Here is a 27,711-nt window from a genome sequence, read left to right as displayed (position 1 = left end):
CAGCATAAGGGAAAATCCCTTAAAAAAAGGAATAACTTGGCAGTTATGAACATTACTACCATATGAACAGGGTTTTGATCACTTCATACAGTCGTTGAAGATCTAGTTAAATCATAATCCTCATACAGTACTCCTTTTAATTGATGCTGTTCCATTTTACCAGCAGCAAGTATTTACATACTTTGAAAACTGGAAGGGTGAAGGATAAAGCCCTGGCTTAGGCACTTCGAGACTGCAACAATGTGTTGTAGTGCAAAGAGCTGCAGGTTTCAGCTCTTAGTTTTTTTAATTGTTTTTATTAAAGGTTTTCTTGGGTTACAAAAGTACATACATCTCTGTTTTTGCATCATACAGTCCTTTCAACAGATCAGTTCTATTCAATGTTAGACATTGATGTTTGTATACAGTATAAGGTTGTGGGAAGAGAGGTGGGGTGTAGTAAACTTAAATTTTAGTGTATGTGCCAGGTTTTTGTGTTAGCGTCACATGTGTAGGTTCCTTTTCTATTCATTCATTCATTCGTGTTCATTGGGGGGGGGCATGCTTAGTTGCCTTCAGTGAGTTTTGTTTGTGTATGAAGGGGAAGGATTGTTGGGTCAAGTTAGTCATGTCGATTCGCATGGTCCGTGGGTTCTTGGGTTGTGTGTATAATAAACGGGAGCCACACTGGGGTAAAGGCATCCTTGTTTATTTGTCCCTGTGCTCGTTTCGGTTTGTTGGTTAGCTTTTCTAGTAAGGCTATTTCCCATACAGTTTGGTACCAGTGCTCCATGTTCAATCCTGACAGCTCCCTCCAGTGTTGATGCTCTTGGCTCTTGAGAGTAGGTGGGGAAATGTTCCAACAGGGCTAGTTCTGGGGTGGCTTCTAGTACCTGTTTTGCTATTTTGCATATTTACTGTTCAGCAATTTGTTGAAGGTTTCAGCAAGACAGCCATGCAATTATTCAAAGATACTTCATTTCATTATAGCCTTTTCTTCTCACCCCCACCCCCCCCCAGCATGTTTTGAACTGCTGCAAACTTTCTACATATAGGAAAAAATTCCTAAGTAGAAATGGCTCTTCTATGTAAATGTGAAATGATCACAAGAATAAGGTGTGGTTGTATCCTACTATTGTGGTTCATTAAGTCTACTCTGAGTAACATAGCTACAATCCAAGGTTACTTAATATTTCTAAATAAGAGATATTGGTTTATATTAATGTATTGAGTATAGCCACAGTAACAAGAAAAAGACACTTCACTACAACTCAAACAGCAGGTGTCTTATTTTATATTGTAAAGTACATGATGTGCGAAATTAAGGCAATTATATGTGCAAAATAAACTATCCTTTAGAAGCATACTTGTTTACATTGTCTAGGATAACTTATGTTCTTATATGCAATGATAGTCATTTGCCCAAGCAGCTCATTTTCCATTTTCTTTGTTTCAGCGTGGTCTATTGACCAACAAGAGCCAAGAGCAGACGCCTGTAATCTCCACTTGTGTCACTTTGTATCATTGTGCCCAAAGTCTTCTGAAACATCTGGGTGAACATCTGTTTGATTTGTGCAAGATCAATCTGTGCCAAAAGAAACAAAGCAAGGTTAGCATATAGCAGACAATTCATGACTCCTATTAAACTCAACAGGCGGGTCTAGTGCCACTGAAATTCCTGATGGATTGTGCCCCATTCACCAGCACCAGGTATTAAAAATTCAGTGCCAGTCATGTTCTGCATCACCCAAACTTTGATGATGAGGAAGAATTAATGTGACACCAGAAACACCGTCTGCAACGTTACAAAGCTACTTGAGATATAGGTTTGCCTAGCTCTGCAGCCTCCATTACTCCATGAACAAGTAAGTAATGCATATATGCTACTCTCTGGTACAGTGGATGATGTGTAATGCAAGCTGCGTTTCCACATCGGGAGAGAATTTTATCATGTTATTTGTATGCTACCTTTCCTGAAGGCATACAGTGGTGCCTCGCTAGATGAATGCCCTGTAAGACGAATTTTCCGCTATACGAATAGGTTTTGCGATCGGAGGTTGCCTCGCAAGACAATGAGGTTTATGGCCACCGCTTCGTCTTGCGAAGTGTGGCCATAAAAACCTCCGATTGCAAAACCTAGCAAAAGGGGAACGAGCTGCAGCACAGGAAGAAGGCAAAGGAAGATCAGCTGAGAGGCGGTGACAGCTGTCACCGCCTCTCAGCTGATCTTCCTTTGCCTTCTTCCTGCGCTGCAGCTGGTTCCCCTTTGTTTTCCACTGGTCTCTGCCGGTGAGGGGCAACCAGCAGAACACAAAGGGCTGTAGCGCGGGGAGAAGTGGAGGAACTGATCCGTTCCCCCACTTCTCCCACCACCACCACCACGTCATGGACACCCGGGAGCATCAGACGGGGCTTCGGAGAAGCGCTGCACCTCTCTGAAGCCCCGTCCGATGTCGGCTTTGTGCCAGGCGGCAGTGGGAGAAGCGGAGGAGCCGCTTCTCCCACGCCGCCTGGCACACAGCTGCTTGCCTCGGCAGCCGCCACCTGAAGACAGACGGTGGCTGCCGAGGGAAATGTTCCCCCGAGGGGGAGGCAAACGACGAAAAGCCCCCTCCCACGCCGCACTTCGGCTCGGGGACTGGCTTGGCGGCAGTGGGAAGAAGGGGAGGAATTAGGCTCCGCCCCCATGTGCTTTGGCTCGGGGAAGCAGGCAGGGAAATGGCAACAGCCCGGGAAGCTGCGGGCTGTTGCCATCCCCCTGCCTGCTTCCCCGACCCAAAGCACATCGGGGGACAGATCCGAAGATCGGTGGGCGCTGTTTGCCGGGGTTGACAAGCCCCGGCAAGCAGCGCCCCCCGATCTTCGTGTGACAGGCGGTAGGGAAGGCAGGCAGGCAAGAGAGCAAGTGCCTGCCTTCCCCACCACCAGTCCCCCGGAGCCCATAGGAACACATTGATTAAGTTTCAATGCCTTCCTATGGGAAACCGGGACTCGCTAGAGGAAAGATTCGTTACACAAATTGACCCGTGGAACGAATTTAATTTCGTCTAGCGAGGCACCACTGTAGTTTTCACTATGGAAAGATAGCATACAAATAACATTTTCAACACTGTGATGTCTCACCAGCAAGGGGTGAAACCAGCCTCGGGTCTCACTGTGGAGCTTTCACCACCCCACCCCCCACCCCCAGCGCCTGGTGGATGGGAAGGATCCTACCTGCCCAACTGAGCAAGCCCTGGTATGCCAGCAGCAGGGGACCTCACGGCTCCTTTTGGAGGCGCTTTCTGCTGGCATGGTACCTTTTTCCGCTGGGAGGAAGAGGCAGCCAGCTTGCCACACGCACCCCCACTCCCTGAAGACGGAGCAGGTGGCAGGAGCCAAGTTCACAGGGCCTGTCAGGCTCTGTGCGTTGACTGCCCTTGCGGGGTGGTAACAGACAGCCCACCCTCCCAGACAAAGGCAGCCAAGTGCACAGAGCCTGGTCCTCAAGCTCTGGGTTGCAAAACCACTGTATCCACGCAGCCTCTGCACCCCCTGGCTGAGCCCATCCAACCCCCTAAGTGGCAGCAGTTGAGGCAAGTGCACACAGGTTTGCCTCAGCAGGTGAAGTCTAACTTCTCTGTTGAGGGGTGTGCACACCTCAATGGAGAAGTGTCCCCCAGCCACAATCCTGCTCATGTGCAAGCAGGAGTGGGGCTGGCAACCACTTTAACGGAGCCCCCACCCTACTGCTGGCTTGTGCGATGAGAGGGCAGCGGCATGCTAAGCCAAGCAGTTTAAAGCAGCGCAGGGAGGAACAAGCTGTATTGTGCCTCGCCAATGCAGCTTGTTTCTCCCTCTGCCGGTATGAGGGCACAATGGCATGGCAGCTTCACTCAGGAGGCAGACGTTTCACCCAGAATGTGAAGCTGTCATAACAGTCCGTCCCTCCTAGCACTCCTATTGGTGTATTGCCAGGCCTAATAATATGACAAATCAATCACGCACAATAAATAAAACACATGAAACAGTACACTGCTTTCATTCTTAAAGTGCATGGCTCCAGCCTGTCCCCACCTCATGTTCATAGCCAGTCTTTCTACCTGGAAAGCCTCTAAAGCAATGACTCAATATTGAAGACTGAGGTTGGGGCAACTATCACTGTCAGGAACAATGTGGCACTGAGTCTGCTACCTAAAAGAGTAGTGCTTTCTGTCTTCTAGATCTGTGCCAGCTCAGGTAACTGGCATCACCACTGATGGCCTTTGAATCTATACAATGTGCCACTTGGATTGTACAAGTTTAATAAAGAAAGCTGCTTACACCAGAAATTTTTCAACAATTTGTCAAACGTGTTTACAGCTTCTGTTACCTTTCCATTGTGCCTGAACTTCATACAGCAAAAGACTCTAATGCAGGCACCCCCAAACTGCGGCCCTCCAGATGTTTTGGCCTACAACTCCCATGATCCCTAGCTAACAGGACCAGTGGTCGGGGAAAATGGGAATTGTAGTCCAAAACATCTGGAGGGCCGAAGTTTGGAGATGCCTGCTGTAATTCGCGTTTTAATAAAGGAGCAAAGCTTAGTGCAAAAGCCATTTGACCCATTTGGAAGTATGGACACAGATTAAATAACCAGCCTTTAATTACCAGTACATATTAGGTAAAATTTACACATAATAAATTCTTACCTCACTGCGAGTGACTACAATTCGAACCAAGGTAGAGTCATCTGTACCAGCCCCTTTCATGGAATGATAAAGCCTCTCTGCAAAAAAGGCTGGGCGATTCAGAGCACATTGCACTGCAATAAAACAGTATTAAGATCAACTCAAAGTTGACACTGACAGCTTATAGCCACAAGAGTCTAACAGCATCAACCTGCCAGAATCTTTAATCCAAATTGCATTTTTGTCATTGCATCCCCCCCATATTATAACATAAAGATTATACAAAGAGCAACAGAGTCCAAAAGCATAAAATTATCCAACCCAATAGTGTCATTAAAGTAACCATCATGTCCTTACTAGGCAAATTAGAGTTAAATGTTATTAGACAAGTCCTAAATGGTTCTAGGGAGGAAATGGGTGGTGCATCTAGCCCAGGCCCCAGTGAGGACTTTCTTTAGGGAGTGTGCCTCCTAGTGGAGGGAAAGGATAACTGCACCACCGGCAATCTGAAGCAGTGGTACCTTGGTTCTTGAACAGCTTAAGTTGTTGAACAAATTGGCTCCTGAACGCCACTAACCTGGAAGTAAATGTTCCAGTTTGCGAATGTTTTTTGGAAACCAAACATCCGACATGGCTTCTGCTTAAGTGCAGGAACCTCCTGCAGCCAATCAGAAGCTGTGTCTTGGTTTTCAAACAGTTTCGGGAGTTGACTGACTCCCGGAATGGATTAAGTTTGACAACCAAGGTACATCGCATGTGCAACTTAAGCAACTGACATCAGTCCTCTTATTTTGCATAAATTATTTTACAGGTCTGGGAAGGGCACTGAAGCCCCAGCTGATGGTCATTTATCAGTGAAGTTTCTAGCACCTAATAGTTGTAGGTGCTTGGTAAATAAATTGCCCATAAAAATGTCCTCATTGAACAATGAAATGCAGGAAAAGTCCCTTACCGATAGCCTTCAAGCCACGTTCTACATTTCCTGAAAACTCCCGGCCAATGCTGCTTAATAAATCTCGGTTAGCAACCTGCAAAAATATGAATAGAAAATGTTAATTTTTTGCCAAAGAACTGATGGAAGCCAGATCTAGTCCAGTCTAGTCCACACAAATGGCCTCCCCTTCTTGTCTACCTGAGAGTAGGCTTCAACTGTGGCTTTCAGCTGGGGAAAGCTTCTGGTTGCCAGGACCATATTGAAGGCAGACTCATCAGTCCCCAGCTTCCCTTCACCAGCTTGGAAAAGGCGCTGAGCATCTTGTTGAGCCTTTTGATAATCTACAGTTTGATTCTCATCCCGATTACCCTGTAAGAGAGAAAAAAAATTGGTTACTATTTTATACAGTAAGCCCACAACTTACGTGGGGGTTACGTTCCAGGGATCGCAATTGAAATTGTGTATAGTCGGAACTTATTGGGTTCAGTGGCAGGTAGAATTGCCAAGTCTCTTTCCCTGGATGCCCACCCTCTATTAATTTACTTTTTTTTGCCAAGCACACAGGTTAAATGCATGCAAGTTGCAGGCTTACTGTACTACTAGCCTTGCTTGCAAGTTGCCTTCAGCTAATTGGTGATCCCTTTTCTCTTTCATTTAGACATAGCAAATCAAATGATTAAACATCTGGCCTCCATTTATGCTTTACAGTATCCTTGTTTGAACACAGCTATGGCTCCACAAATATGCAAAATGAAATGAGCAAACCTAAGATCAACTGTTCAGTCATCTCATGATTTAAACCATCTAGAGCAGGCATGTCAAACCTGCGGCCCTCCAGATGTTTTGGACTACAATTCCCATCTTCCCCAACCACTGGTCCTGCTAGCTAGGGATCATGGGAGTTGTAGGCCAAAACATCTGGAGGGCCGCAGGTTTGACATGCCTGATCTAGAGCAAGCATCCCCAAACTGCGGCCCTCCAGATGTTTTGGCCTACAACTCCCATGATCCCTAGCTAACAGGACAAGTGGTCAGGGATGATGGGAATTGTAGTCCAAAACATCTGGAGGGCCGAAGTTTGGGGATGTCTGATCTAGAGGACAAGGCAAGATTGCCCCCCTTTCTCCCTATATTTAAAGCCATTGGTAACTGTGACCAGGGAGAAATTAGAAATTAATTAATTTAGCATTACAGTGGTGGCTAAATTAAGCAGAGCCACAGTATAAGATAAACAGTTTGGTCATGTTAGTAATATTTAACAGACTAGTCCAATACTTTTATTTTAATCAACAATGACAATCACTTAGGGGAGAGATTTAAACTGTGCTGGATAGACAGACTAGTCTCAAACTTTCTTGGCACTGGAAGATTATGAACATTGAAATGAACCAACTTTGTTCCCATAAAAAAGGAGGAGGAGGAGTTTGGATTTGATATCCCGCTTTATCACTACCCTAAGGAGTCTCAAAGCGGCTAACATTCTCCTCTCCCTTCCTCCCCCACAACAAACACTCTGTGAGGTGAGTGGGGCTGAGAGACTTCAGAGAAGTGTGACTAGCCCAAGGTCACCCAGCAGCTGCATGTGGAGGAGCGGGGAATCGAACCCGGTTCACCAGATTACCGCTCTTAACCACTACACCACACTGGCTCTCATAAAGAGGATGGGGGAACCTGCAGCTCTCCAAATGTTGCTGGACTAAACCTCCCAACATCAGTGGCCCATGCGGACTAGATCTGGAGGACCAAAGGATCAGTCACCCCCACCATAGAGCAAGATATGAAAGAATGGCAGCACATTAATTAATATGCCTATTTTGAAGAAGAAAAAACATTTCAATACAATGTACAAAGAGAGGAGGCCTGGCCCATGATCTGTGCCCGTATCAACACATTAACAGGTTGAACTGGTTAGGAGAGATGTATTCCAAATCAGAGGTTTGGTTTGGGCAAGATGGAACAGGTGTACTTTGGTTGCACCCAAGAGGGGGGAAAAATGTCCAAGACAGCCCTTTTTGGGTGCTGTACGTGAGATCACAACCTGATACACATCTTACACAACACTGTGGTGCTCCCCAAAACACATATTTTTGGGCACGATGCTTGTATGTGGGCCAAATGACTCGTGCAGGAGCACAGCCCAGAAGACACACATCCTGGTTTTTGTGCTGGGACATGTTGAAAGGTATGGTGGCACCATTCACATAACAAAAACTACCACATTTTCAAAAGTAGGTCTGTGGCTTGGATTCTGAAAAGGGAGGATCCACAGTACTAAGCTAATTGGGAGCTACTGATCTATTGTGTCTGTTTTAGTCAATAATATTATTCAGTACATAATAGGTCTCCTTCAGAGCTGGATGTCACATTGATCAGGTCCTAGGTGGTCATGTTAAGTCAAGACCATTTACTTCAAGAGATAGGTATTTGAAATCTCCATCCGATAGAAAAAGCCTAGTCCTATAATCAAATCCTATTTCATACAAGGAATGGTACCTACCCAGGATACATTTCAAAAGGGGTGGAAAACTTTGTGCAAACTAGGTACTTATATGGTGGCCTTGTTATCGAGAACAAGGTAAACATAAATGTGACAGAAGGTGGTTGTTCATCTTACCTGGCACATAGATACAAGTAATCGTTCAAAGTGTCCTGACGTATCAGACCGAATATCATGCTCGATATCTCTTCCAAATTCATTGTTGTAACATCTGACAATTTCTTGAATCTCCTGGTTTGTCCTTGTGCACAGAATCTCAATCAGCACATCCTCCTGTGTGCCTGCACCCTGCAGGCAGAGAAACAAAGCACTACAGACATTACCTCAATGCAGGCTGCTCAGAAAGCTGACCAGAACATCTAATTGTTTTATTACATTAGAAAGAAGATTGATCACTTTTTTGTACTGTAGGAGCATCTGAGCCATATTACTTCATTCAACTAGATCACGTTGCAAGCCCTTGTGCATCTTTCAGCTCATGCAAACGCTTCATTTAGCAACCATCTACCAATAGTTCCCAAGGTTTGTTACAGAAGAAAAGTATTATAATCTAAGAGCATAATCCAGTGATCGTCTCACTGGAAATGAACAGGACGCAGGCACAAGCACGGGCAAACATGACTTAGGTCTACTAATTTTAATGGGCTTATGCATTAGTAAAACTCAGCTGGCTACAACCAGGGAACTCTGTCTATAGGGCATTTGTCACTTGTGTCTCCAACACATACATATTTCCATATCTGGGTACATATAGAAGTCATGCTACCAGAAATATAAGGAGCTTGAGCAAAGAAAGCTAGGGAGACCAATCAATCCTTCAGTTTTTCAGAACATAGAAGGCCTTGTCCATTTCTTAAAATGATTAAGGGATGTGTGGAGAGGTTCATGTTAGGAATCGGTACCATGTACATATAAATTACACTGGGGCACTGCTATGCTCTTTGCAGAGGTTTCATTCATTGTCAGTGGAGCAATATTTTCAACTAGACTAGCTTAAATTCACAGAATGAGCATCCCTGCCTCCCTCCTGAAGTACTCCCACAGTTGTCTTACAGGTATTTCTGCATCCAGATCAATCCTAGTCACCCAGCCCTGCTACTGGTGACAAGCCAGCGCTGCATATCTGACTTGTTGGCTGAGGATGACAGAAGCATTGTCACACTCCTTTCCTTCTGTATGCCTGGCATTAAAAATTTCTCTCACCCGCCTCCCCACCCTAGACCTTGCTACTCCCAACCTGCCTTTCTGGAGAATCGAAGGGGGCTGAGATGAAAACCAGGAGTGGATTCCAATGGCTTTGGGGGTGGGGGTGCAGGGTGTTAATGTGTTGGGTTTATTTGTTACTGCCAAGCACAAGGTGTTCCTGGATTGCACATGTGCCCCATTCCCCAACTAACAGGGTGGGGGTGGAATAAAGAACTCGGGGAGGGGAGAACAATAATCTCTGACTGAAAACCAAGTGAATAAGAAAACAAGAAGTGGGGTTCTATGAGTAGCACAAAAGAATATGCAAAACAGGACCATGTTTAATTTTGCAAGACAGGCATTGGGGCCTATTTTCATGAGAGATTTGCCATAATTTTGAGAGAGTGGGAGCAGATTGCATTTGTCTGAATATTCTGGAAATGTACACTGTATATATTCCTTAATTTTAAAAAACTATTAACACAATTTTCACCTTTATTACTGAAAATAAATTTTGAAATTACTTTGATCTAGTTGAGCATTTATGGTCCTTTACAGTTAATGTGATCATTTTACATGAAAATAAATGCCAGTGAAAATCATACCTTCATGGCATGCCGCAAACTCCAAGCATCATAGTAGGTACTTGGCATGAACAATGCAAGGATCAGCTCTTCCATATTTCCACTTAGCTCTGACTTCAGGTCTTTAATTAAATCCTGTCCAATTACAAAGTGGTATCAGAAAGACATACATTCATAAAATATAAAATATGCATGAGCACAAAGACTGAACGTGCAGTTCAGTTGCTGGCAAATCAATGTTTACTGAAGTCTAGTGAGACATATTTTCAAGACAAAATGAAAACCATCTATGATAGGAGAAAGCCTCTGCCTGAAATAGGTTGCATCACTCACTACATACTGAACATTATACTGAACTGTCTACACATTATACTAGTAAAGCACGGCCAGAGGCTATGTCCACTCCTAGCTTTCTTGCAAACCACTACAAGGGTGGGTCCACTATTTGACAAAATAAAGAAATGAAGTTAAATTGCAGACCTCACTCTGCTTGAAACAGTTAAGCACACAAGCTGTCCATATGCTGTACCAGCTGTTGATTTGCTTTTCATCACCATTATTATTATTACTAAAACATAATCACCACCAATCATACCTTGCCATACATGGTCTTGAAAGCAGCCTTAATTTGCTGTCTCTGACCATTGGAGCGGTTGGACACAACATCAATGATTGCCTGTTCATCCGTTCCTAGGGAGCAAGAAGGCAACTCAGTGTAGCCTCATATCAAGCCATTTCATCCCTTTTATTGTACACCCCAAGGCATGGGGCAAAAACACTGCTTTAATACAGAGACACTGCAAACTGCTCACATTCATAGATTTCCTATACAAAAGGAAACTCACTTCACTGCAGTGTTTGAATTCACAGGGATATCGTAGGCTTGCTTAAAACAGGTATTTAGCAATGCACACTGTAGGGAAAAGATTTCAAATACGGAGACATCTGATAAAAGCTCTGGGGTAGATTCCAACTTTGTGCAAGTGGACTTCTCTCCTACAATGGAACTTCACCCTCCTCTCATACAATAAATTTTCACCCTCCCCCCACCTGCAGCCACCAAATCAGGCACCACCAAAATCTGCCCTGGAAAGTGTTGGATACACTTTAGACAAGGGAGTTCCCTGCTGAGGACAGTATCGAGGCACATCTAGTGCCCTGCATATTGTGCAATCCTCTCCCATGGCTACAATTCTTCATGCCCCATTCTACAGACCTGTCTTTCTACTCTTTTTCACTGTTGCCCAGTATTTCCATTTTTAAAAATCCAAAATGGAAACCAAGCCATTGAAAGAGGAAGCCATGTTGAAAAAATATTCCATATAAACAATTAATTCAGGTTGTAGAGTGAAAGGCTGATTTGCACCCCAAGTTATGTTAAAGACTATGGTTAAAATATATACAAGTGTTGGAAGGATCTAGCACAGGATTAAGGTAGAGAAGAGTGTTTGGTTTCTGGGCCTACACAAGTTTAAACACGAACACTGTATGAAACACAAAACAGCTCTTACCAAACCCTTTCATAGCCTTGCGCAGAATTTCTGCATCCCGCCCTGCATCAAAGTTCGGAGCTGGTCGAATTGTGCCTTGCATATGTTGAGTCATTGCTGCAGGCTGAGATTGAGAAATCTGTTTTACTATGTTACTGATCCATGTGAAATGCTTATTCAGTCTCAACAATGAAATCTTAGGCATCAGTACTTCAGAGGGAAAGGAGAGACATCCTAAGTCAGGCATCCCCAAACTTCGGCCCTCCAGATGTTTTGGACTACAATTCCCATCTTTCCCAACCACTGGTCCTGTTAGCTAGGGATCATGGGAGTTGTAGGCCAAAACATCTGGAGGGCCGCAGTTTGGGGGTGCTTGTCCTAAGCAGTCGGGAGGCCAATATATTCCAGTGAACAGACTTTGTTTACTAATATGATGGGGCACCTGTCATCGGCTCAAGCCTTTAGAAGTATTTGCAGGAAATTTCCCCAGCAATCAATTTCAGGCTGGAGCAATCAATTTCCTTCCTTAGCATTCAGAGCTACAACAGAAACACTGAGAGAGAGAGGTAGGCTTGAGGCGAAGAGAGGGTGAAGGAGAGAACAACTGAAGATGCAGCTGCAGGAAAAGCTCCACAGCATTTGAGGCTTTCAACAGGAACACAGGCATAGTGGCCAAACAGATGCCTGTGGGAAGCTTGCAAGCACAACAGCCTTCTCCCCTCCTGCGGTTTCCAGCAACTGGTATTCAGAAGCATACAGCCTCTTGACTGTGGAGGCAGAACACACCCATCATGGCTAGTATTGATATCCTTTATTCTATGAATTTGTCTAACCCTCTTTTAAAGCAGCTGACTCAACGATAAGTAGGAGGGTGGCAATCTCTCACTCCCTTGGGAGTCAAAGGAAAGTTTATTGGGTGAGGCAAGAAGCAACAGCACTGCCTGTGTCAACTGTTACAGGGGCCAGTCAGGAGGTAGAAGAAGCCCCTGGGAGGGTCCTGTGATGAACTGGGATCCTGAATTCTGTGAACAAGGGCTCACTATGTCTACTCCAAAACAAGAGTGGCCTAAACCTCAAGGGGGGTGGGTTAGAGGGGAAACCACCCTGTTGTGAAATGTAACTTTTGCCCAAATCTATTATGTTCCAAGTTATCACACTGGAATCATCAAGGCTGCAATTCTCAAAACATGGAAGGCTTTTACAAACGGCTACTGCAGAAGGGTTTTATTAGCATTTATTTTAAAAGCATAATTTAAAAAACTAGTATCAAACTTTTTCTTCCATTTAAATTTCAGTATTTTGACAATTATTATTTTCTGCCCCCAGGTCTTTCTTTTACATGGAAGGCTACAGCTCAAGCTTGCACAAGCAATCTTCTCCTTGTGTACTCCAATTCATCTACCATCCTTCCCGATTCATGATAACAATAGTTTATTCAAAATCAGGCAAGCAAAATCATTATAAGTGCCTCTCCAAACCATAACTGGAAACCCATTTCAAATCATGGTTTCCAATTCGGGCCCAGAGGCAAAATATGCAGTAACTATGGTTTGCCAAATTTGGATGACAAACTATGGTTCTCAAAAAACAAGTGAGGTAGGGAATTTGACACACACCGGAAGTATTGCTTGTGTATGTCTGAGCTGAGATTCCACAACCTCCCTTAGAAAGTTTTCCTTATAGTTTCATTAAGCATACCTTTTTGTAGTTTAAACTGGTTCTGATTGTCCACCCAGAGCCCTTGCAACAACCTAGCCAATACAACACTAAGTTTGCTTAGCTTGATTTCCCTCAAAAGGAAAGGTTGCCCCCTAAGACTGAAGGACTCAGTTATATTTATGGTATTCTCTGGCTTCTCAAGCCAACTCCAATAGGTGTATTCAAATACGCTGCATACACAAGTGAGTAGTTTTCTATACTGATCTGCAGAACTAGACCACAACATTTTTTTCTTTGTCAAAACAATTTGCATTCCCACCATGACCAAATAAAACCAACAACATTGTCCCATTTTATAATACAAATGACATACCTGAGGCGGTGTTGGAGTTGGTCCACCTGGATACCCAGCTTAAGAAAAATATAAAATTGAAATAAAATGTTATTGTTGCCATGCTGTGTGCATAGAAGATGATCATAGAAAAATGTGAAGTCTGCTACTGATTCATGCACTGGTTTTCAGCTAATATTTCCTCATGCAGATCAGGGAGAACTTCAGGACTTGCAAAGAAGCCTGCAGGCTTCACAGTGACATGAGCACCCACCAAATTCTGTCACTTTCAATCACACTTCGGATTTTTGTCTCTTTCCTTGCATCTCCTGCTCCCTTCAGGGAGCTGTGCATGGAACAAATACTTGTTGGATGCAAAGCTGACCATTAAAACACTATCACTTGCAGCCTGGAACTCCCTGTCTTTATTTCCAAGACGCTTTCCAACACATGCTGAAGTTCCCAGGTTAGGAAGTGGGACTACAGATGGACCCAGTGCAGATGTGGCATTAACAGCAGCTTAACCAAGATGAGGAGAAATGCCACAAATTCACAGGTTCCCTCTCCCTTTTTTGCACCAATTTTCCTCCTCCTTTTCCTGGTTAGTATTTACTCGGGTGTCATGTTATACCTGCATTGCGACTGAGCAGATTAACATTAACGATAGAAACCAACTACAGCAGCACCCATGCAATCCAGGATCATGCAGGACCACTAGTGGACTCACAAGCCAGCTGGGGCTGTGCATAGATGCTGTTTCTGTGAATCACTGTCCCCACATGGGATTATACAAGAGTCACAAGCATTCGTCCATCTAGAGAGACCATGAAGTGTGCTTCTGGGGTTGAAGTTAAACTGCTGGAGAATCACAGCACCTGCTGTGGCTGCAGAGACTAGTAGTTCATAGCTGTTGCCTCTCACATTTGTTTCTGCTATATTAGCAACATTGAAGTGACCTCTCTGAGGCAGAGGCCTGGGCGGTGTGTATGGAGGTCCTGGGTTTCCCAGATGACAAGAACTGCACACACACACACCGGCGTCAAGGATGTGGCCCCAAGGAAAACAGAGCAATACATTTGGCACCAGCTTGACTGCAGGAATTGCCAGGAGAGTACAAGGCCCCATCCAACCATCTTAGGGAGTTCAAATTTGTGGAGGGTTTGCTCCTTGGCCTTTTCTTCTCCTGAAGATGTCCCGCAAGGCATTAACAGTACTTACAGTACAGTTAAGTACAGTACAAGGTAACAGTACTTAAGCACTATTTTGTGTTTTAGCAGTGGAACACAGACTTACAGTAAGACTTACAGATACAAGTTTGCTTCACTAGTCTCATATTTTACAGGATGCAATCCACCTATAAACCCATAAACAGAATGATTTATCTTTTCCATATCCCATCACAATAGTCGTTCAATACCTTGCATTTGTGCTTGTCCACCTCCAATATAATTTTGGGTTGGAGGCTGCGGATAGCCATAGCCAGAACCATTTGAAGGTACTCCAAACCCAGCACCTGGAATAAATACATTTTAAAAAATAAAAAAAATGTAATACCATGCAAGTGCAACCAAAATATTTCAATCACAAAGTACAAAATATATAGTTAATACATCAATTTAAAGAGCTAGAAAATGTCTCTTTGAAAACCTATATTACTTGTGCTCACTACCAGAATCATAATTATTTTTTCCCTTTATATTGGGTAAGGAATTTTCCCAAATGAATCAGGCAGCTCACTGCATGTTGTGGGCAGAGGAGGGGGGCAAGTTAAAGAATCATTCAGCAGACACTGCAGAGTTAAGGCTAGCTGTTTCTAGGGCCAGCATTATCCACACTTTCCAGGCACGATACATGCGCTTTAGAGCTCAGTGTCTGAGCACCTTTCTCTCTTTTTTTGCTTCAGAGCTTTCACCAGAAAAAGCTGGTCTTTAAAGGTGAATCAGGGCAAATGGCAATCCACAGAAAACCCAAATTGCCATTTGCTCAAATTCAGCTTTAAAGAGTGGGTTGTCGCAGGGAAAGCTCCAGGGGGAGTGTGGTGGCACACTCAGACACAGAGCTTTAAATAATGGACTGTGTCTGGAGAGAGCAAAGGAAAGGTACGTCTGGATAAGCCAGCCCTTGTCTGAAGCTTACCTATTCCTTGACATGGTTCTGGTTTTATAGTAGGTTTTTAAAAAGTCATTCAAGTGGGGCCAATGGTGGCAAGTACGCAGTAAGTTAATACTATGTGGGATTGGGACTGGTGTGTGTGTGGCCTTGAATAGTCACTCTCAGCTACACAGTGTCCTTCCCTAGCCTGTTCAGTGCCTGTTTAGAAGACAAATGGGAGCTGAGCATTTAGCTTTGCCCTTTTCATCTAAGCTTCTCTGACCTTTCTGAAACACAGAGAACATCACCACCACCTCACTGAGAGCATTGGTTCATTTCTTTCTTGCTTAGGGTTTTGTATGAAGTTGTCCTGTTAGTCAAGGACTTCCTCTTCCTCATGCCCACCCCCCGCAAACCCATTATGGGGGGTTTCCACAACCTTCCAGAACAGATCTGGAGGGTGTGTGGATATTTGGTAGAAAAAGAAGTCCTGCTGCACAGATTGAGGGCCCTGAACTAACAGGATGATTTTGTTGGATACAACCTTGTATTTCTTAAGCCACCAAACACAGGCATTCAACTACAGCAGAGATAAGCAGCCAACAGTGTTTCAGCACATTACCTCCAGGATAAGTTGGCATCCCACCAGGCTGAGGAGCCCCAGGGTATCCAGCAGGCGCAGGGGGGTACCCACCAGGTGCGGGTGGGTATCCTGCAGCCCCTGGGAAACCACCAGCTGGCGGAGCAGCAGGATATGCACCACCTCCCATAGGCGGGAAGCCTCCAGGAGCAGCAGGGTAAGGATATTGACCAGCAGGTGGGTAAGTAGACTCTTGTCCTGTAGGCTAAACACAATCAGTAGATCAAGAGTTAACACGGTTGCGAAAGAAAGTCCTAGAGAAATTCACAGAAAGTTTAAAATCTATACTGAGGCTCTCACTTCAGCTTCACCACTTGCTGGATTAAAGAAAACAACTCTGTTGTACTTTTAGAAAAAACAAAAACCCACACATGGAACGAATATGCTTGCCTAATACATATAGTGCAAACCTGACCATTAAAACAGTTAATGCAATAAATGTAAAATAAGTAAATTCAAAATGTATTTGCCAAGACCAGAGACAGTATAATAAAGCCCCAATCCTGAAGTCTTATGTACTCAAAACATACATTTCAGAAAACTAACTTTTGCAATATGCATGCATGCATGTAACTAGAGATTAAAAACACACCATAAAACAATCACATTAAAACAACACAGTAGTTAAAACAGGAGACTCAGGTCGATAGGTCTCTTTACACGATACCAACCATATTACTCATGGGAAAGATAAAAACAAACAGTAAAAATAGTGAATTGCAGAACAAAAAAATTTAGACATGGAACAAACAAACAAAAAGCAGCTAAAAGGGGGGGGGGAGGAACCACAATGAATAAAAAAGGGAGGAGGGAGAGAATGAGAAAAACACTGGTAAAAATAATACACATTATAGTAGATTATAAATAAAAATCAAAATTATAACCAAAAAAATACAAAAACCAAACATGAACAAAAGAGCAAACAAGAATGTAAAGCATAAGCAGACTGAAACAAGACAAAAAGTATGAACAGAAGTAAAATATACTATTATGAAGAAGAAGTGGACGAACACAAGAGCAAAACAATGGGTGTCCATTGAGTAAACAGGAAACAGGGGGGGGAATAGAAAAGTAAAAGTGCCATTGAGAGTATTTGCTGGAGAAGCACAAACTGCTTTTATGTGGTGAAAACCTCAGAGCACTTCGGAGGACAGAAGATGCCATTATGCATGACAGATGCAATTTGATGTGTGAGAGTCAATATCCTTCAGCACAACAATTCAAAACACTAACATTTTCTTTCCCTATGCAACTTCAAAACCCAATCCAAACACAATGCAATAATGCTCGCAACAATAACATAATTTCTAGACCAGCTGGACCTTACAAATCACATCTGTGTTTATAACAGGGGGGAAATTCAATTTAATTTTTATTACGCAATAATATGCGTTCGTTATTATACATAGTTACAACACAAGCCTCAGTGTTCTGGAGAAGCAGCACTGGCAATACCTCTGGGAGCTGTTTGAAACCTAAATAAAATAAAAGCTACCCTGGGACTGCTTCAACCACTGGTGGCTAACCTGCAACTCTCCAGGTGTTGCAGAGATCCAACTCACATTGTCCCTCACTATTGGCCATGTCCAACAACATCTGGAGGGCCACAGATTAGCCACACCTGGCTTAAAGGCACCATCTGATTGAAATTTTATGCCTACCAAATACACAGCAAAACAGTGCAAATCATCTGCTGCTGCCCATCATTACTGCTCATAGAATTAGGCTAGGATCAAGCTGCTCTGAATCTTAAAGGTAAAGGTAAAGGGACCCCTGACCGTTAGGTCGATTCTGGGGTTGCAGCGCTCATCTCGCTTTACTGTCTGAGGGAGCTTCCGGGTCATGTGGCCAGCAGGACTAAGCCGCTTCTGGTGAACCAGAGCAGCGCACAGAAATGCCGTTTACCTTCCCGCCAGAGCAGTACCTATTTATCTACTTGCACTTTGGCATGCTTTCAAACTGCTAGGTTGGCAGTAGCAGGGACCAAGCGACAGGAGCTCACCCCATCGCGGGGATTTGAACCGCTGACCTTCCGACTGGCAAGCCCTAAGCTCAGTGGTTTTGACCACAGCGCCACCCGCGTTCCTGCTCTGAATCTTTCTTGCAGTATAAGAGCTTATTTGCTGATGGCAAGTACATCTGTAGAAGTTCATTGTTCCTAACTAAGGATCACATCACACCTTCATCATTACCTGCACAGAGACAATATTTGTGATGTGGAGCGGGGGGCGAGGGGGGAACATACTTCAAAAAGCATGCAACATAGTACATCACCCACGAATCCAATTTTTGTAAATGAACATTTCATACACTACAAACTTGTAAAGGAAATTCAGAGGATCCAAAAGATTGTTTTCTAAGGCAACATACTTCTATAAAAATACAGTATGACCTCCTTATATTATAAATTTTAAAAATAGCAGCTTAAAAGGTAATGCCTGCTTTTTACTTACTATTGCCTATACACGAACCTGAACTCTAAACACCAAGAGAGGCTTCTGTATAATATTTCTTGTGAGAAACCTATAATTATCACAGCATATCTTGTCCATGATACATGAGGCTTATTCATATTCTAGACTGAAGCCTTTTTAATTTATCCCATAGACTCAAACAGGAGAACTAAGCCAACCACCACCTACATAATCCCATTCTAATTACCATTTTTCAATCATGCTAGAGTGACTGGACTACAAGTCCCATAATCCTTGGCCATGTAGGCTTAGGCCAGGCATCCCCAAACTTTGGTCCTCCAGATGTTTTGGACTACAGTTCCCATCTTCCCTGACCACTGGTCCTGTTAGCTAGGGATCATGAGAGTTGTAGGCGACAACATCTGGAGGGCCGTAGTTTGAGGATCCCTGGCTTAGGCTTATGAGACCCGGTGACCAGCAATGTCTGGAGCAATATTGTATACTGCTGTGCTAAAGTGTGACAAAGAGATATAACTGAGATATAATACTTACAGGATAGCCAGGGAAAGCAGGGTAACCTGAAGGGGGATATCCTGGGTACGACATTCTGTAAGACAAAAGAAAAGCACTTGAGAGCTTTTACTTAAGAGCCAAGTGATTTCCTCATGTGAGTACAGTACTTCACCAGCAAGCAGTGCAAGAGCAACAAACAGAGAGACGGTGAAGAGCACATGCAAAAGGAGGGCATTGACCTCTTGAATGAATCTATCACCTGTAACTTAGCTTTAGCCTCAGTACAATAGATATGGTAAATAAAATTCAGTATATCTGTTTCCAAGGAGATATTGTCAATTAAAGTGTAGCTCTTTGATATAAGATGACAAAAACTGTACTGAGTCAAAAAGTAAACAACTTTATTAGAGCACAGGTCAATCTAGCCCATTAGGTTCTCCAGGGCCTCTGGTAACATTTTCCCACTAGTTCTATTGCAAAATATCCTTTATCTGAGTATCACGTGGGTTGAACCTGTTAATTTATGCATGTGCTCCTCCGCTCATAATACCCCCTTGTATTTGAAGGCATAAGAAATTAAGTGGACTGATGCTAATAATTTAATCAGCCAGGGATTGGGTTGCTGTCTATCATCAATTACAGAAACTGAAGTACAACAAGTGGATAGCTCAGTTGGTTAGAACATGGTGCTAATAACACCAAGGTTGCAGGTTTGATCACCATATGGGACAGCCGCTTATTCCTGCTTTCAGAGGGTTGGATTAGATGATTCTCAGGGTTCCTTCCAACTCTACAATTCTATGCAATAAAATATCATTTTACAATATGGGTTTGTCAATCTTTGTTTAACTCACTTCTGAACCAAGAAAGCTTGAAACTGATTTGACATGAATTACTGTACAGTATTCTCCTTTCCATTTGACACAGGTTTACTGAATTTTCCATTTTCTCACTTTTACAAAGCCTTTAAATTTTTCAAATGCCTCATTTTTGTTTTGCAACAAAAAACAAACACAAACTATAGCCATCAACTAGCAAAAATAATACTAGGCTTTTCCAAAAAGCAGGGAGAGAAAGACCTTCGGCCCATGGGCCAAGTAGCCTGGCAAGAGGTCCAAGTTGGCCCAGAAGACCACTTCCCACAAACCACACTCACCTGTCCCTCAACTGACATCACTGGGGGACTTCAGCTGATGGGCGGGGTTCAATCCTGCTTCTTCAGCATGCTCCCCGCAGAGTGTGCACTGGCAAAGCAGCGAGCTACACAGCAGAACTGAACCGTCAGCTCATCAGCCGACATCACCCAGTGGTGGACACACTGGTGAAGCAGATGGCTGAAGCCAACAGAAGGATAGAACAATTTGTTCATTGGTTGGTGCTGCTCGCTATAGGGTTCTGCTTCACCAGCATGTTGCTTGTGGGGGAATATGCCAGCAAAACGGACCCTTGGCAGGTCTACTTGACAGTTAGGTGATCCCACCCACCTATCAGGTGGCCAACTATTGGATAGGTTTGATCTTCTTGTAGTCCATGGGACTCTCAAGAGTCTCCTCCATGCTTTTGAATTTAGGTGCTGGAGGAGACTCTTGAGAGTCCCATGGACTACAAGAAGATCAAACCTATCCATTCTTAAGGAAATCAGCCCTGAGTGCTCACTTGAAGGACAGATCCTGAAGCTGAGGCTCCAATAGTTGGCCACCTTATGAGAAGAGAAGACTCCCTGGAAAAGATCCTGATGCTGGGAAAGATTGAGGGCACAAGGAGAAGGGGACGACAGAGGACGAGATGGTTGGACAGTGTTCTCAAAGCTACCAACATGAGTTTGACGAAACTGCGGGAGGCAGTGGAAGACAGGAGTGCCTGGCGTGCTCTGGTCCAACAACAACCCCTCCCACAAGTCAAAGTTGACCCACAAGGGCTGGAGGGAGATAACGATCTAGTCCATGGGCCAAAAAGGTTTCCCACTCCTGTTTTAATGCATGTGCCATCCATATTATGGCCTTGATAGTCTTTCATCAGAATACAAAAAGGCAGGTTTATTTTTTTCCTTTCTGAGCAACTGGGTAGCATATGCACATTGCCTCCAAATAAAAGGGATAAAGACTTAGAAATCAGAGGTGGTGGATTGAAGTCAAGCCTCCACAAGCTCCACAGTGCCTATAGGCCTCTCAGGCATTTAGTTTTTCCAGAGAACTGAAGTCACATAATATGAGTTACAGGTAGGTAGCCGTGTTGGTCTGACGTAGTCGAAACAAAATAAAAAAATTGTGCATGCACATGAAAGCTCATACCAATGACAAACATAATATGAGCTTACTAAAGGCCAGCCAGCTATCTTTCCAACTCACAATGAGTCACTAATCCATGCTTCAGAGTACTGTATCCTCCTGAAGTAAAAGAAATGAGGACCACACCCTCCACAAAGGCAGTTACGTAAGGCCAAGCAGGAAACAGAGTACTGTAGTTCATTTGACTGTGGAAAACAATGTGTGTGTTTTCAGGAAAAGCAGTCTAAAGTTTAAAAGTTTTCAAGATAATTTAAAAGGATCTGCCTTTTTATATTAAGGCTATCTGGGTAGCACTCAAGTTATAACAGGCTCTCTTCTCACAAGTTTCATAGCAATGAAAATTAAATTTAGACATTCTTTCTAATTCAAAATCTTGGAAAAGAAGCACTGATGAGGCATAGCTGTGCATTTTATCACTAGATTAGTAAATAAAGTCTCTACAAATCTACAGTACTTTCCAAGGAGGCCTCCATTCATCATAAGGTAAGATAACAAATCTCCCCTCCTTTTAACATGGGAATGGGAAGGAGAGGTTTAATGTCAAAAACAGTTCCAAGTGTTTCTCAATGCAAAGCTTGGAAGGAAGCTCAGGGTAACGAAAGCCCCAGCCCAGGGGTCCCCAATTGCCTTCTAAATCCGGCCCACAGACTGTCCGGGAATCAGCATGTTTTTACATGAATAGAATGTGTCCTTTTATTTAAAATGCATCTCTGGGTTATTTGTGGGGCATATGAATTCATTCATATATATTTTTTCAAAATATAGTCTGGCACCCCACAAGGTCTGAGGGACAGTGAACCGGCCCCCTGCTGAAAAAGTTTGCTGACCCCTGCCCCAGCCTGCTTGTTACTTGGCCAGATATGAAGATTCCCCTCTTCCTACTAGGCAATTCTCATCACCCTGTTGTCTGGAGGCGGTCACAGTGCAATTGTGTGATATACGGTACTTCCTCTTGCACATACAGGGGACTTGGAAGTGAGGGGTCAGAGGTGTCCATAAATTATGACTTGCTGGTGAGCCAAGTCAAAATCTGTAGATTCCTGTACCAGACTACAGTCAAACCTGTTTCTGAAAACATCCCCTTCTTCCATGGCTACACCTTTCACATCTGCCGGTGCAAATTTAACTTTGTTACATTGCCCATTTAACTGGGTCAAATCTGAGATACAGATGAGACTATGCCATCTATTTCATTTCACTTTGCCATATGCTTCTATGAATGTAACAGTTGGCAATGAAGTTGCTTGCTTTGTCTGTGATTCTCTCCCATTTCCTCTTATTTATACGGGGCCTGTTCACGACTTCAGCCCCAAGTATCGCTACACGCTACAGACCTCTTCTATTCCACACACAGAAATCTTATTCATTAGCTGTTTATTCATTAACAGGTTCACTCAGCACTTTCTTCCCCTTCCATACTGCTTCCTAGCAAGCCATGCAAGAATAAAACAAAATCCAAAGTTGACTGTTAAAACTGTGATGACGTTCAGCAATGTTAGAGAAATTATTTTAAAGAGATCTTGACAAGGGAGCAGACAAGCAGAGATGTGGCTATACTGTACTGTACTGTACATACCACAGTCCAGGACTAGGTAACCCTGCATTTACAGTTAATGCTAGACTTATTTTCAAAGGAAAAACCTTTACCTCTTTTTCCCAACCTTGTCTTCTCTATGAATGATAGCAAAACATATTTCTGATTAGAGATTGTTTTGGGAAGCTTTAGGGTATTTTTGCTATGCTATCGTTCTTGCATTAAATTCTAAAGCCTTTTCAAAATGGGTAATGGCATAAATAAAACTGACAAATCAGGAAATAAGCATGAAGAAACACAAGAACAAGGAAACTTGACTAAAGAGTTTGAGAAGGATGAGACACCAAAGCAGCATCATATCAAGTAACTGCAGGAATGCGAGACGGAACGAAACCCAAACATGAGATAAAGGTACCCCCTACTTCAAATTAAGCTGCAAATATAGAGGGAAGGTTATTACAATTTTTTAAAGTGCAATAGATGCACCCTTGTTACTAAATTGTGTTTTGGAATCCAGATATCCTCTACTTAAGGTAATGTTTTAGTGACAGGAGGAACCAAGATTTTTTTAAAGCATTCAAACCATCATATTTTTGTTGCTGGAAAAGTTACATTCTTCCCACATGCTAGTGAATCCGGTGCTCTTGCATAAGCATCACAGGCATCAACTAGATAGCACTGCAATATAACTGGAGAAGAAAAAAATAGGGGAATTCTGTAAGTAAGATTTCACAACAGAAATTGAAAGAGCCACAGGGAATAAAAGGGCCAAAGCTACACATTATGTTGGAGATCGCGTATTTCAGCATGTATGCTTCAGTGCAGAAACATTTATAGTGTTTTATAGCGTGTATCTGAAGAAGTGTGCATGCACTCGAAAGCTCATACCTATGACAAACTTAGTTGGTCTCTAAGGTGCTACTGGAAGGATTTTTTATTTTTATTTTGACTGTGTCAGACCAACACAGCTGTAATTTATAGTGTTATTTGTCATATCTGATTATATACACACTGGTTTCTAGCCTACACTAATTCCTATATGATAGTGTCTAAGAAACCCATATTTGTGGGTGTATAAATGCTTTCAAGATTATATGACTAATTTATTTTATTTCAGGTTTTTTAAATGAGACTACTAAACAGCAGCCACTTTTTTCTTGTAGTTGCGTTTCCCCCCCTAGCTTGGGCTGTTTTGAATTAACAGAAAATAATGATGTACTATGAAGCTGTACTATGTGTGCTCCGAGAGATTGTTCTCAAAAACAGAGTCTCCTAAAAGGCAAGTCAAAATTCGTAACAGCCTCCTTAGGAATTCCAACACAAGCTATTAACATCAATATGGAAGGCTCACTTTGGGAGAGAACATAAAATCACTTTATGTATGATAATCATTTTAATCCCCCGTCTACCTTTCAATTACTGTTTTTGCATGAAACAGCAGCTAGAAATCTATAGGGGTAATTGCTCACTCCTGTATGATCAGGGGTGATCATTAAGAGTGCACACAGGAACATAGGACACTTGTTCTTTTGTAGGGGTAGTCTGTTAGGGCTAGTTTTTAGGCCTAGTTTTAATAGGAGGTAAATTCTGAAGAATCAAATAATGGTTGTTATCAGGTTATTTAAATTTTAGTTTTATGGACTTAAAGTGTTACCCATCTCTGAGATGGGGCAGTCTATATGAATAAATAAATTGCAACTACAGGAACAGATAACATTGTTTGATTAAGGAGAAATTGCAGTCGCATTCTGCCTGAAGTCCCGATTTCAGGATTACTTCATAATCTCCACCCCATATATAAATAAATGCCACACCTTTTTTCATTCTGTTAACTACTCAGCCTGCTTGTTTGCAGAGAAACTCAACAGCAGTTAACAGATCTTTAAGATTAACTCAAAGTTCTACAGGGAGAACTTGTTGAATGAGGGCCACTGTGAGCACACAAGGCAGGATGGCAAATCCAGGGTTACAGCTACCTTGTGTGACTCATGCGTTTGCCCGTTGTCACACTTTCCGTTTTGGACATACAGTACTGTACAACTAAAAGTAAATGCGTCAAGAATCATTGCATCGCAAAAAGACCGACAGTCATAGAATCACAGAATTGTAGAGTTGGAAAGGACCCCCAAGGGTCATCTAAATCCAAGCCCATGCAATGCTTCTCTTCAGCTTAATCCAGAAAAACTCTAGTACAGTACCGTACTTTCACAGTGTGTTAAACAAGAGGCGGCGGCTTAGTCACCGTTAATATTGAAAACACACCTGCAAACAAATTTCCTCCAAAGAGCATGCATGCAGTTCAGTAACCACTTTAAAAAAAAAAAAGCAAAAGCACGTATTTCTTGAATTTATATACTGCCGTATACCCGGAGGTCTCAGGGCGGTTCACAGAATATATATATCTATCTTGCCACAAGCATCATAAAAAAGACTCAAATGGGGTTACAGGGCCAGCCTAGCAACAGAGGCAAACCAACCCGACGAAGCTTCAATTCCTGGGGCTTCCTCTGTCTCTGCCGCTTTAGGCGAGGCAGCACCTCTGCCCATACTTTTTTGAGCAAGCAGCCGGTTTTGAAAAATGCTAGCAGCTGAAGAAATCACGCGCTGATCTCCGTGGCTGCCGCCTGGGGCGCAGGTTGAGGGGAAGGAAATGTGAAAAAATAATGCGCATTTACTCCTTAACGTTACCCTCAGCATAGCGCGAAAAAGGAAAGAGGCGAGCTCGCCTAACGCACCAAAGCAAAGCGAAACTCTCAGCCTCGGTCGCCTGATTTCCAAGGGAACCTCGCCCAGAGTTAAAAAGAGTCGTGGTTGCGGCTGTTAATCCGAATTTGATCCACCACCGAGGGAGGGAGGGGAGGGAGGCAATGTCCGCAGCATGAAGAGTTTGCAGTTAAACTCTTGTTTGCTCGAGCCCCTGGACTTCAGCAGGATTTCAAAGTGGGTGGAAAACTTGGCACGCTCAGAAGAGGGGAGAGAGACCGTTGTACACAAAAAAGAGGTGAGGACTGAGGAGACGTCCACGTCGTCCAGGAGGAAAACACACAAACACAAACACGGGTTTGGTTTAACACACACACACACACAACACGGGAAACCTCGCTAGAACTTAATATCCCTATTACTACTGCTACTATTATTACGGTATTTTGCCCCCTACACCTCCCCCCGCGGGTTCCCGCCTTCCCGCACTCACCTGAGGCGCGGCCGACAATCCTCGGTAACGCAGCTCAGCGAAGCAAAATGGAGACGTCGCCCGGGCGAGCTGAGGCCGGCGGAACCCGTCCCGCCCCTTCCCTGGGGAACGGGATTGACTTTCGCCCCGCCCGCCTTGAGAAAGCGAAGACCCGCCGCGGTGCCCCAGCGGCTGTGAGGAGAAGCGGCGTTGTTGTTGTTGTTCAGGGCGGCTCTTTCCCGGCCTCGCGGGGGAGGGCCCCGCCGTCACGTTCGCACGTTCAGGGCGGCTACGTAGGCACCACCACCACCCACGAACCTGGGACGTTTGAACGGCTCACAGCTGCTCGCGAATGTCGCTCAAGGTGGTGGCTATAACCACTCCAAGCTCTCTCAGCCCAGAGGTGGATTATCTAGACCAGCCGTGGGTGGGCAAATTGTGGCTCTCAGGTTTTTTTTTTTTACCGGATTGCATTCCCACCATCCACAACCATGCATAGCTGTCAAGTTCTCCCCTTTTTTTTTAAAGGGAAATTTCCTTATGCTGACTAGGCTTCCTCGCGAGGAAAGGGAAAACTTGACAGCTATGCAGCCATGGGCTGTTGATGGGAGGGCTGCAAGGTTCAAGACCAGTGTTAGAAACTGGGACGGGAACTAAAGCTAGGAGCTAAATGGCACCTTAAACCTAGGTTTATGAGCGTCACAACGGAATGTCATTTTGATTGCAAGGCTGAAAATGAACGAACTGCAGCTAAAATACTATGTTCATTTTTCACATGGTCTTCTAGTCCTTCCCCTGCCCACCCCCCTAATACTCTTAAGAGGGTCTCTTCCCCAGGCTTCAGAGAGTAGCTACGGTAGAAGTGGGGAGGCAGAAAAAAAGTTCCTCCTTTCCTTCCACTCTGGAAGTTTTAATGTGAAATATTAGGCGCAGTATTGCACCCAGAGCTCAGAAACCACTTGTGCTAATGAAATTCCCCGTTGCAAAATGCACCTAGAATGAGGAGAGTTTCGAACGCTGTTCAGAACCACTAATCTACACCATTTCAAGCCAGCCTTGGTCGCTCTAATAGCAGGAGACAGAATGCAAGCGTAACAATTTTATTGGACCTTCCAGTGGCTTTTGATACCACTATTGGCAGTATTATTCTGTGGGTAGGAGCCTAGAGATAGGAGATTCATTCATGACATCTTGGCTGTGGATCCCCAACAGGGTTCCACCTTATCCCCAATGGTTTCTAACATGCACATGAAACTGCTGAGGCAGCTGATCCAGAGCTTTAGAGTGCAATGTTACTAATATGCTGCTGACCTCTATTTCTCCTTGTCATGGGAGTCATGTGAGGCACTTAAAGTTCTGAACCAGTTCCTGGAATCAGTAATGAGCTGGATGAGGGCCAATACACTAAAGCTAAATTCCCAACACACTGAGGTTCTGTGAGTGGAAAACGTCTCTGGGTGGCATTTGACCTGTTTTGAATGGGATTGCAGCACTCCCCCGGAAAGATCATGTTCAGTCTGGGGGTGCTCCCCGGAGGACCATGTCTTTAGTTGCATAGATTGATTTAAACAAGTGTGCGCACTCACGCACACACACACATAAACAACAAACAGGCAGCAACTCACATTTTTAAAGCTCCATATGTGCCGCATCTGAAAATCCCCAATGAGCAGAGATTACAATCGCCACGAGGGTTCTTCATTTGTTTCTTCTCTCTACTTTAACGTTATTATGTGGTGCTGGTGTGGT

General features: G+C 43.7%; 1 protein-coding gene across 2 annotated transcripts; it reads right to left on the bottom strand.

Annotated features, from left to right (window-relative positions):
• Window positions 1-1,244: 1,244 nt before the first annotated feature.
• Window positions 1,245-26,027, bottom strand: ANXA7 (annexin A7). Of its 2 annotated transcripts, none has more exons than XM_035137701.3 (13): window positions 25,984-26,027; window positions 19,005-19,059; window positions 16,021-16,243; window positions 14,725-14,820; window positions 13,350-13,387; window positions 11,339-11,441; window positions 10,423-10,517; window positions 9,849-9,962; window positions 8,176-8,346; window positions 5,761-5,931; window positions 5,581-5,656; window positions 4,650-4,762; window positions 1,245-1,564 (listed from the first exon to the last, which is right to left on the bottom strand). In XM_035137701.3, exons 2-13 carry the CDS (start codon window positions 19,056-19,058, stop codon window positions 1,442-1,444), a joined length of 1,377 nt encoding a protein of 458 aa, XP_034993592.1. In that variant the 5' UTR covers window position 19,059; window positions 25,984-26,027; the 3' UTR covers window positions 1,245-1,441. The 2 variants fall into 2 exon arrangements, with proteins under 2 accessions (XP_034993592.1, XP_088525596.1); XM_088669470.1 differs by lacking the exon at window positions 25,984-26,027 and adding an exon at window positions 25,523-25,891.
• Between the last annotated feature and the right edge of the window lie 1,684 nt (window positions 26,028-27,711).

This window comes from Zootoca vivipara, chromosome 5 (genome assembly GCF_965207765.1).
Source record: "Zootoca vivipara chromosome 5, rZooViv2.hap1.1, whole genome shotgun sequence".
NCBI lineage: Eukaryota > Metazoa > Chordata > Lepidosauria > Squamata > Lacertidae > Zootoca > Zootoca vivipara.
This window is presented reverse-complemented; position numbering and strand designations above follow the sequence as displayed.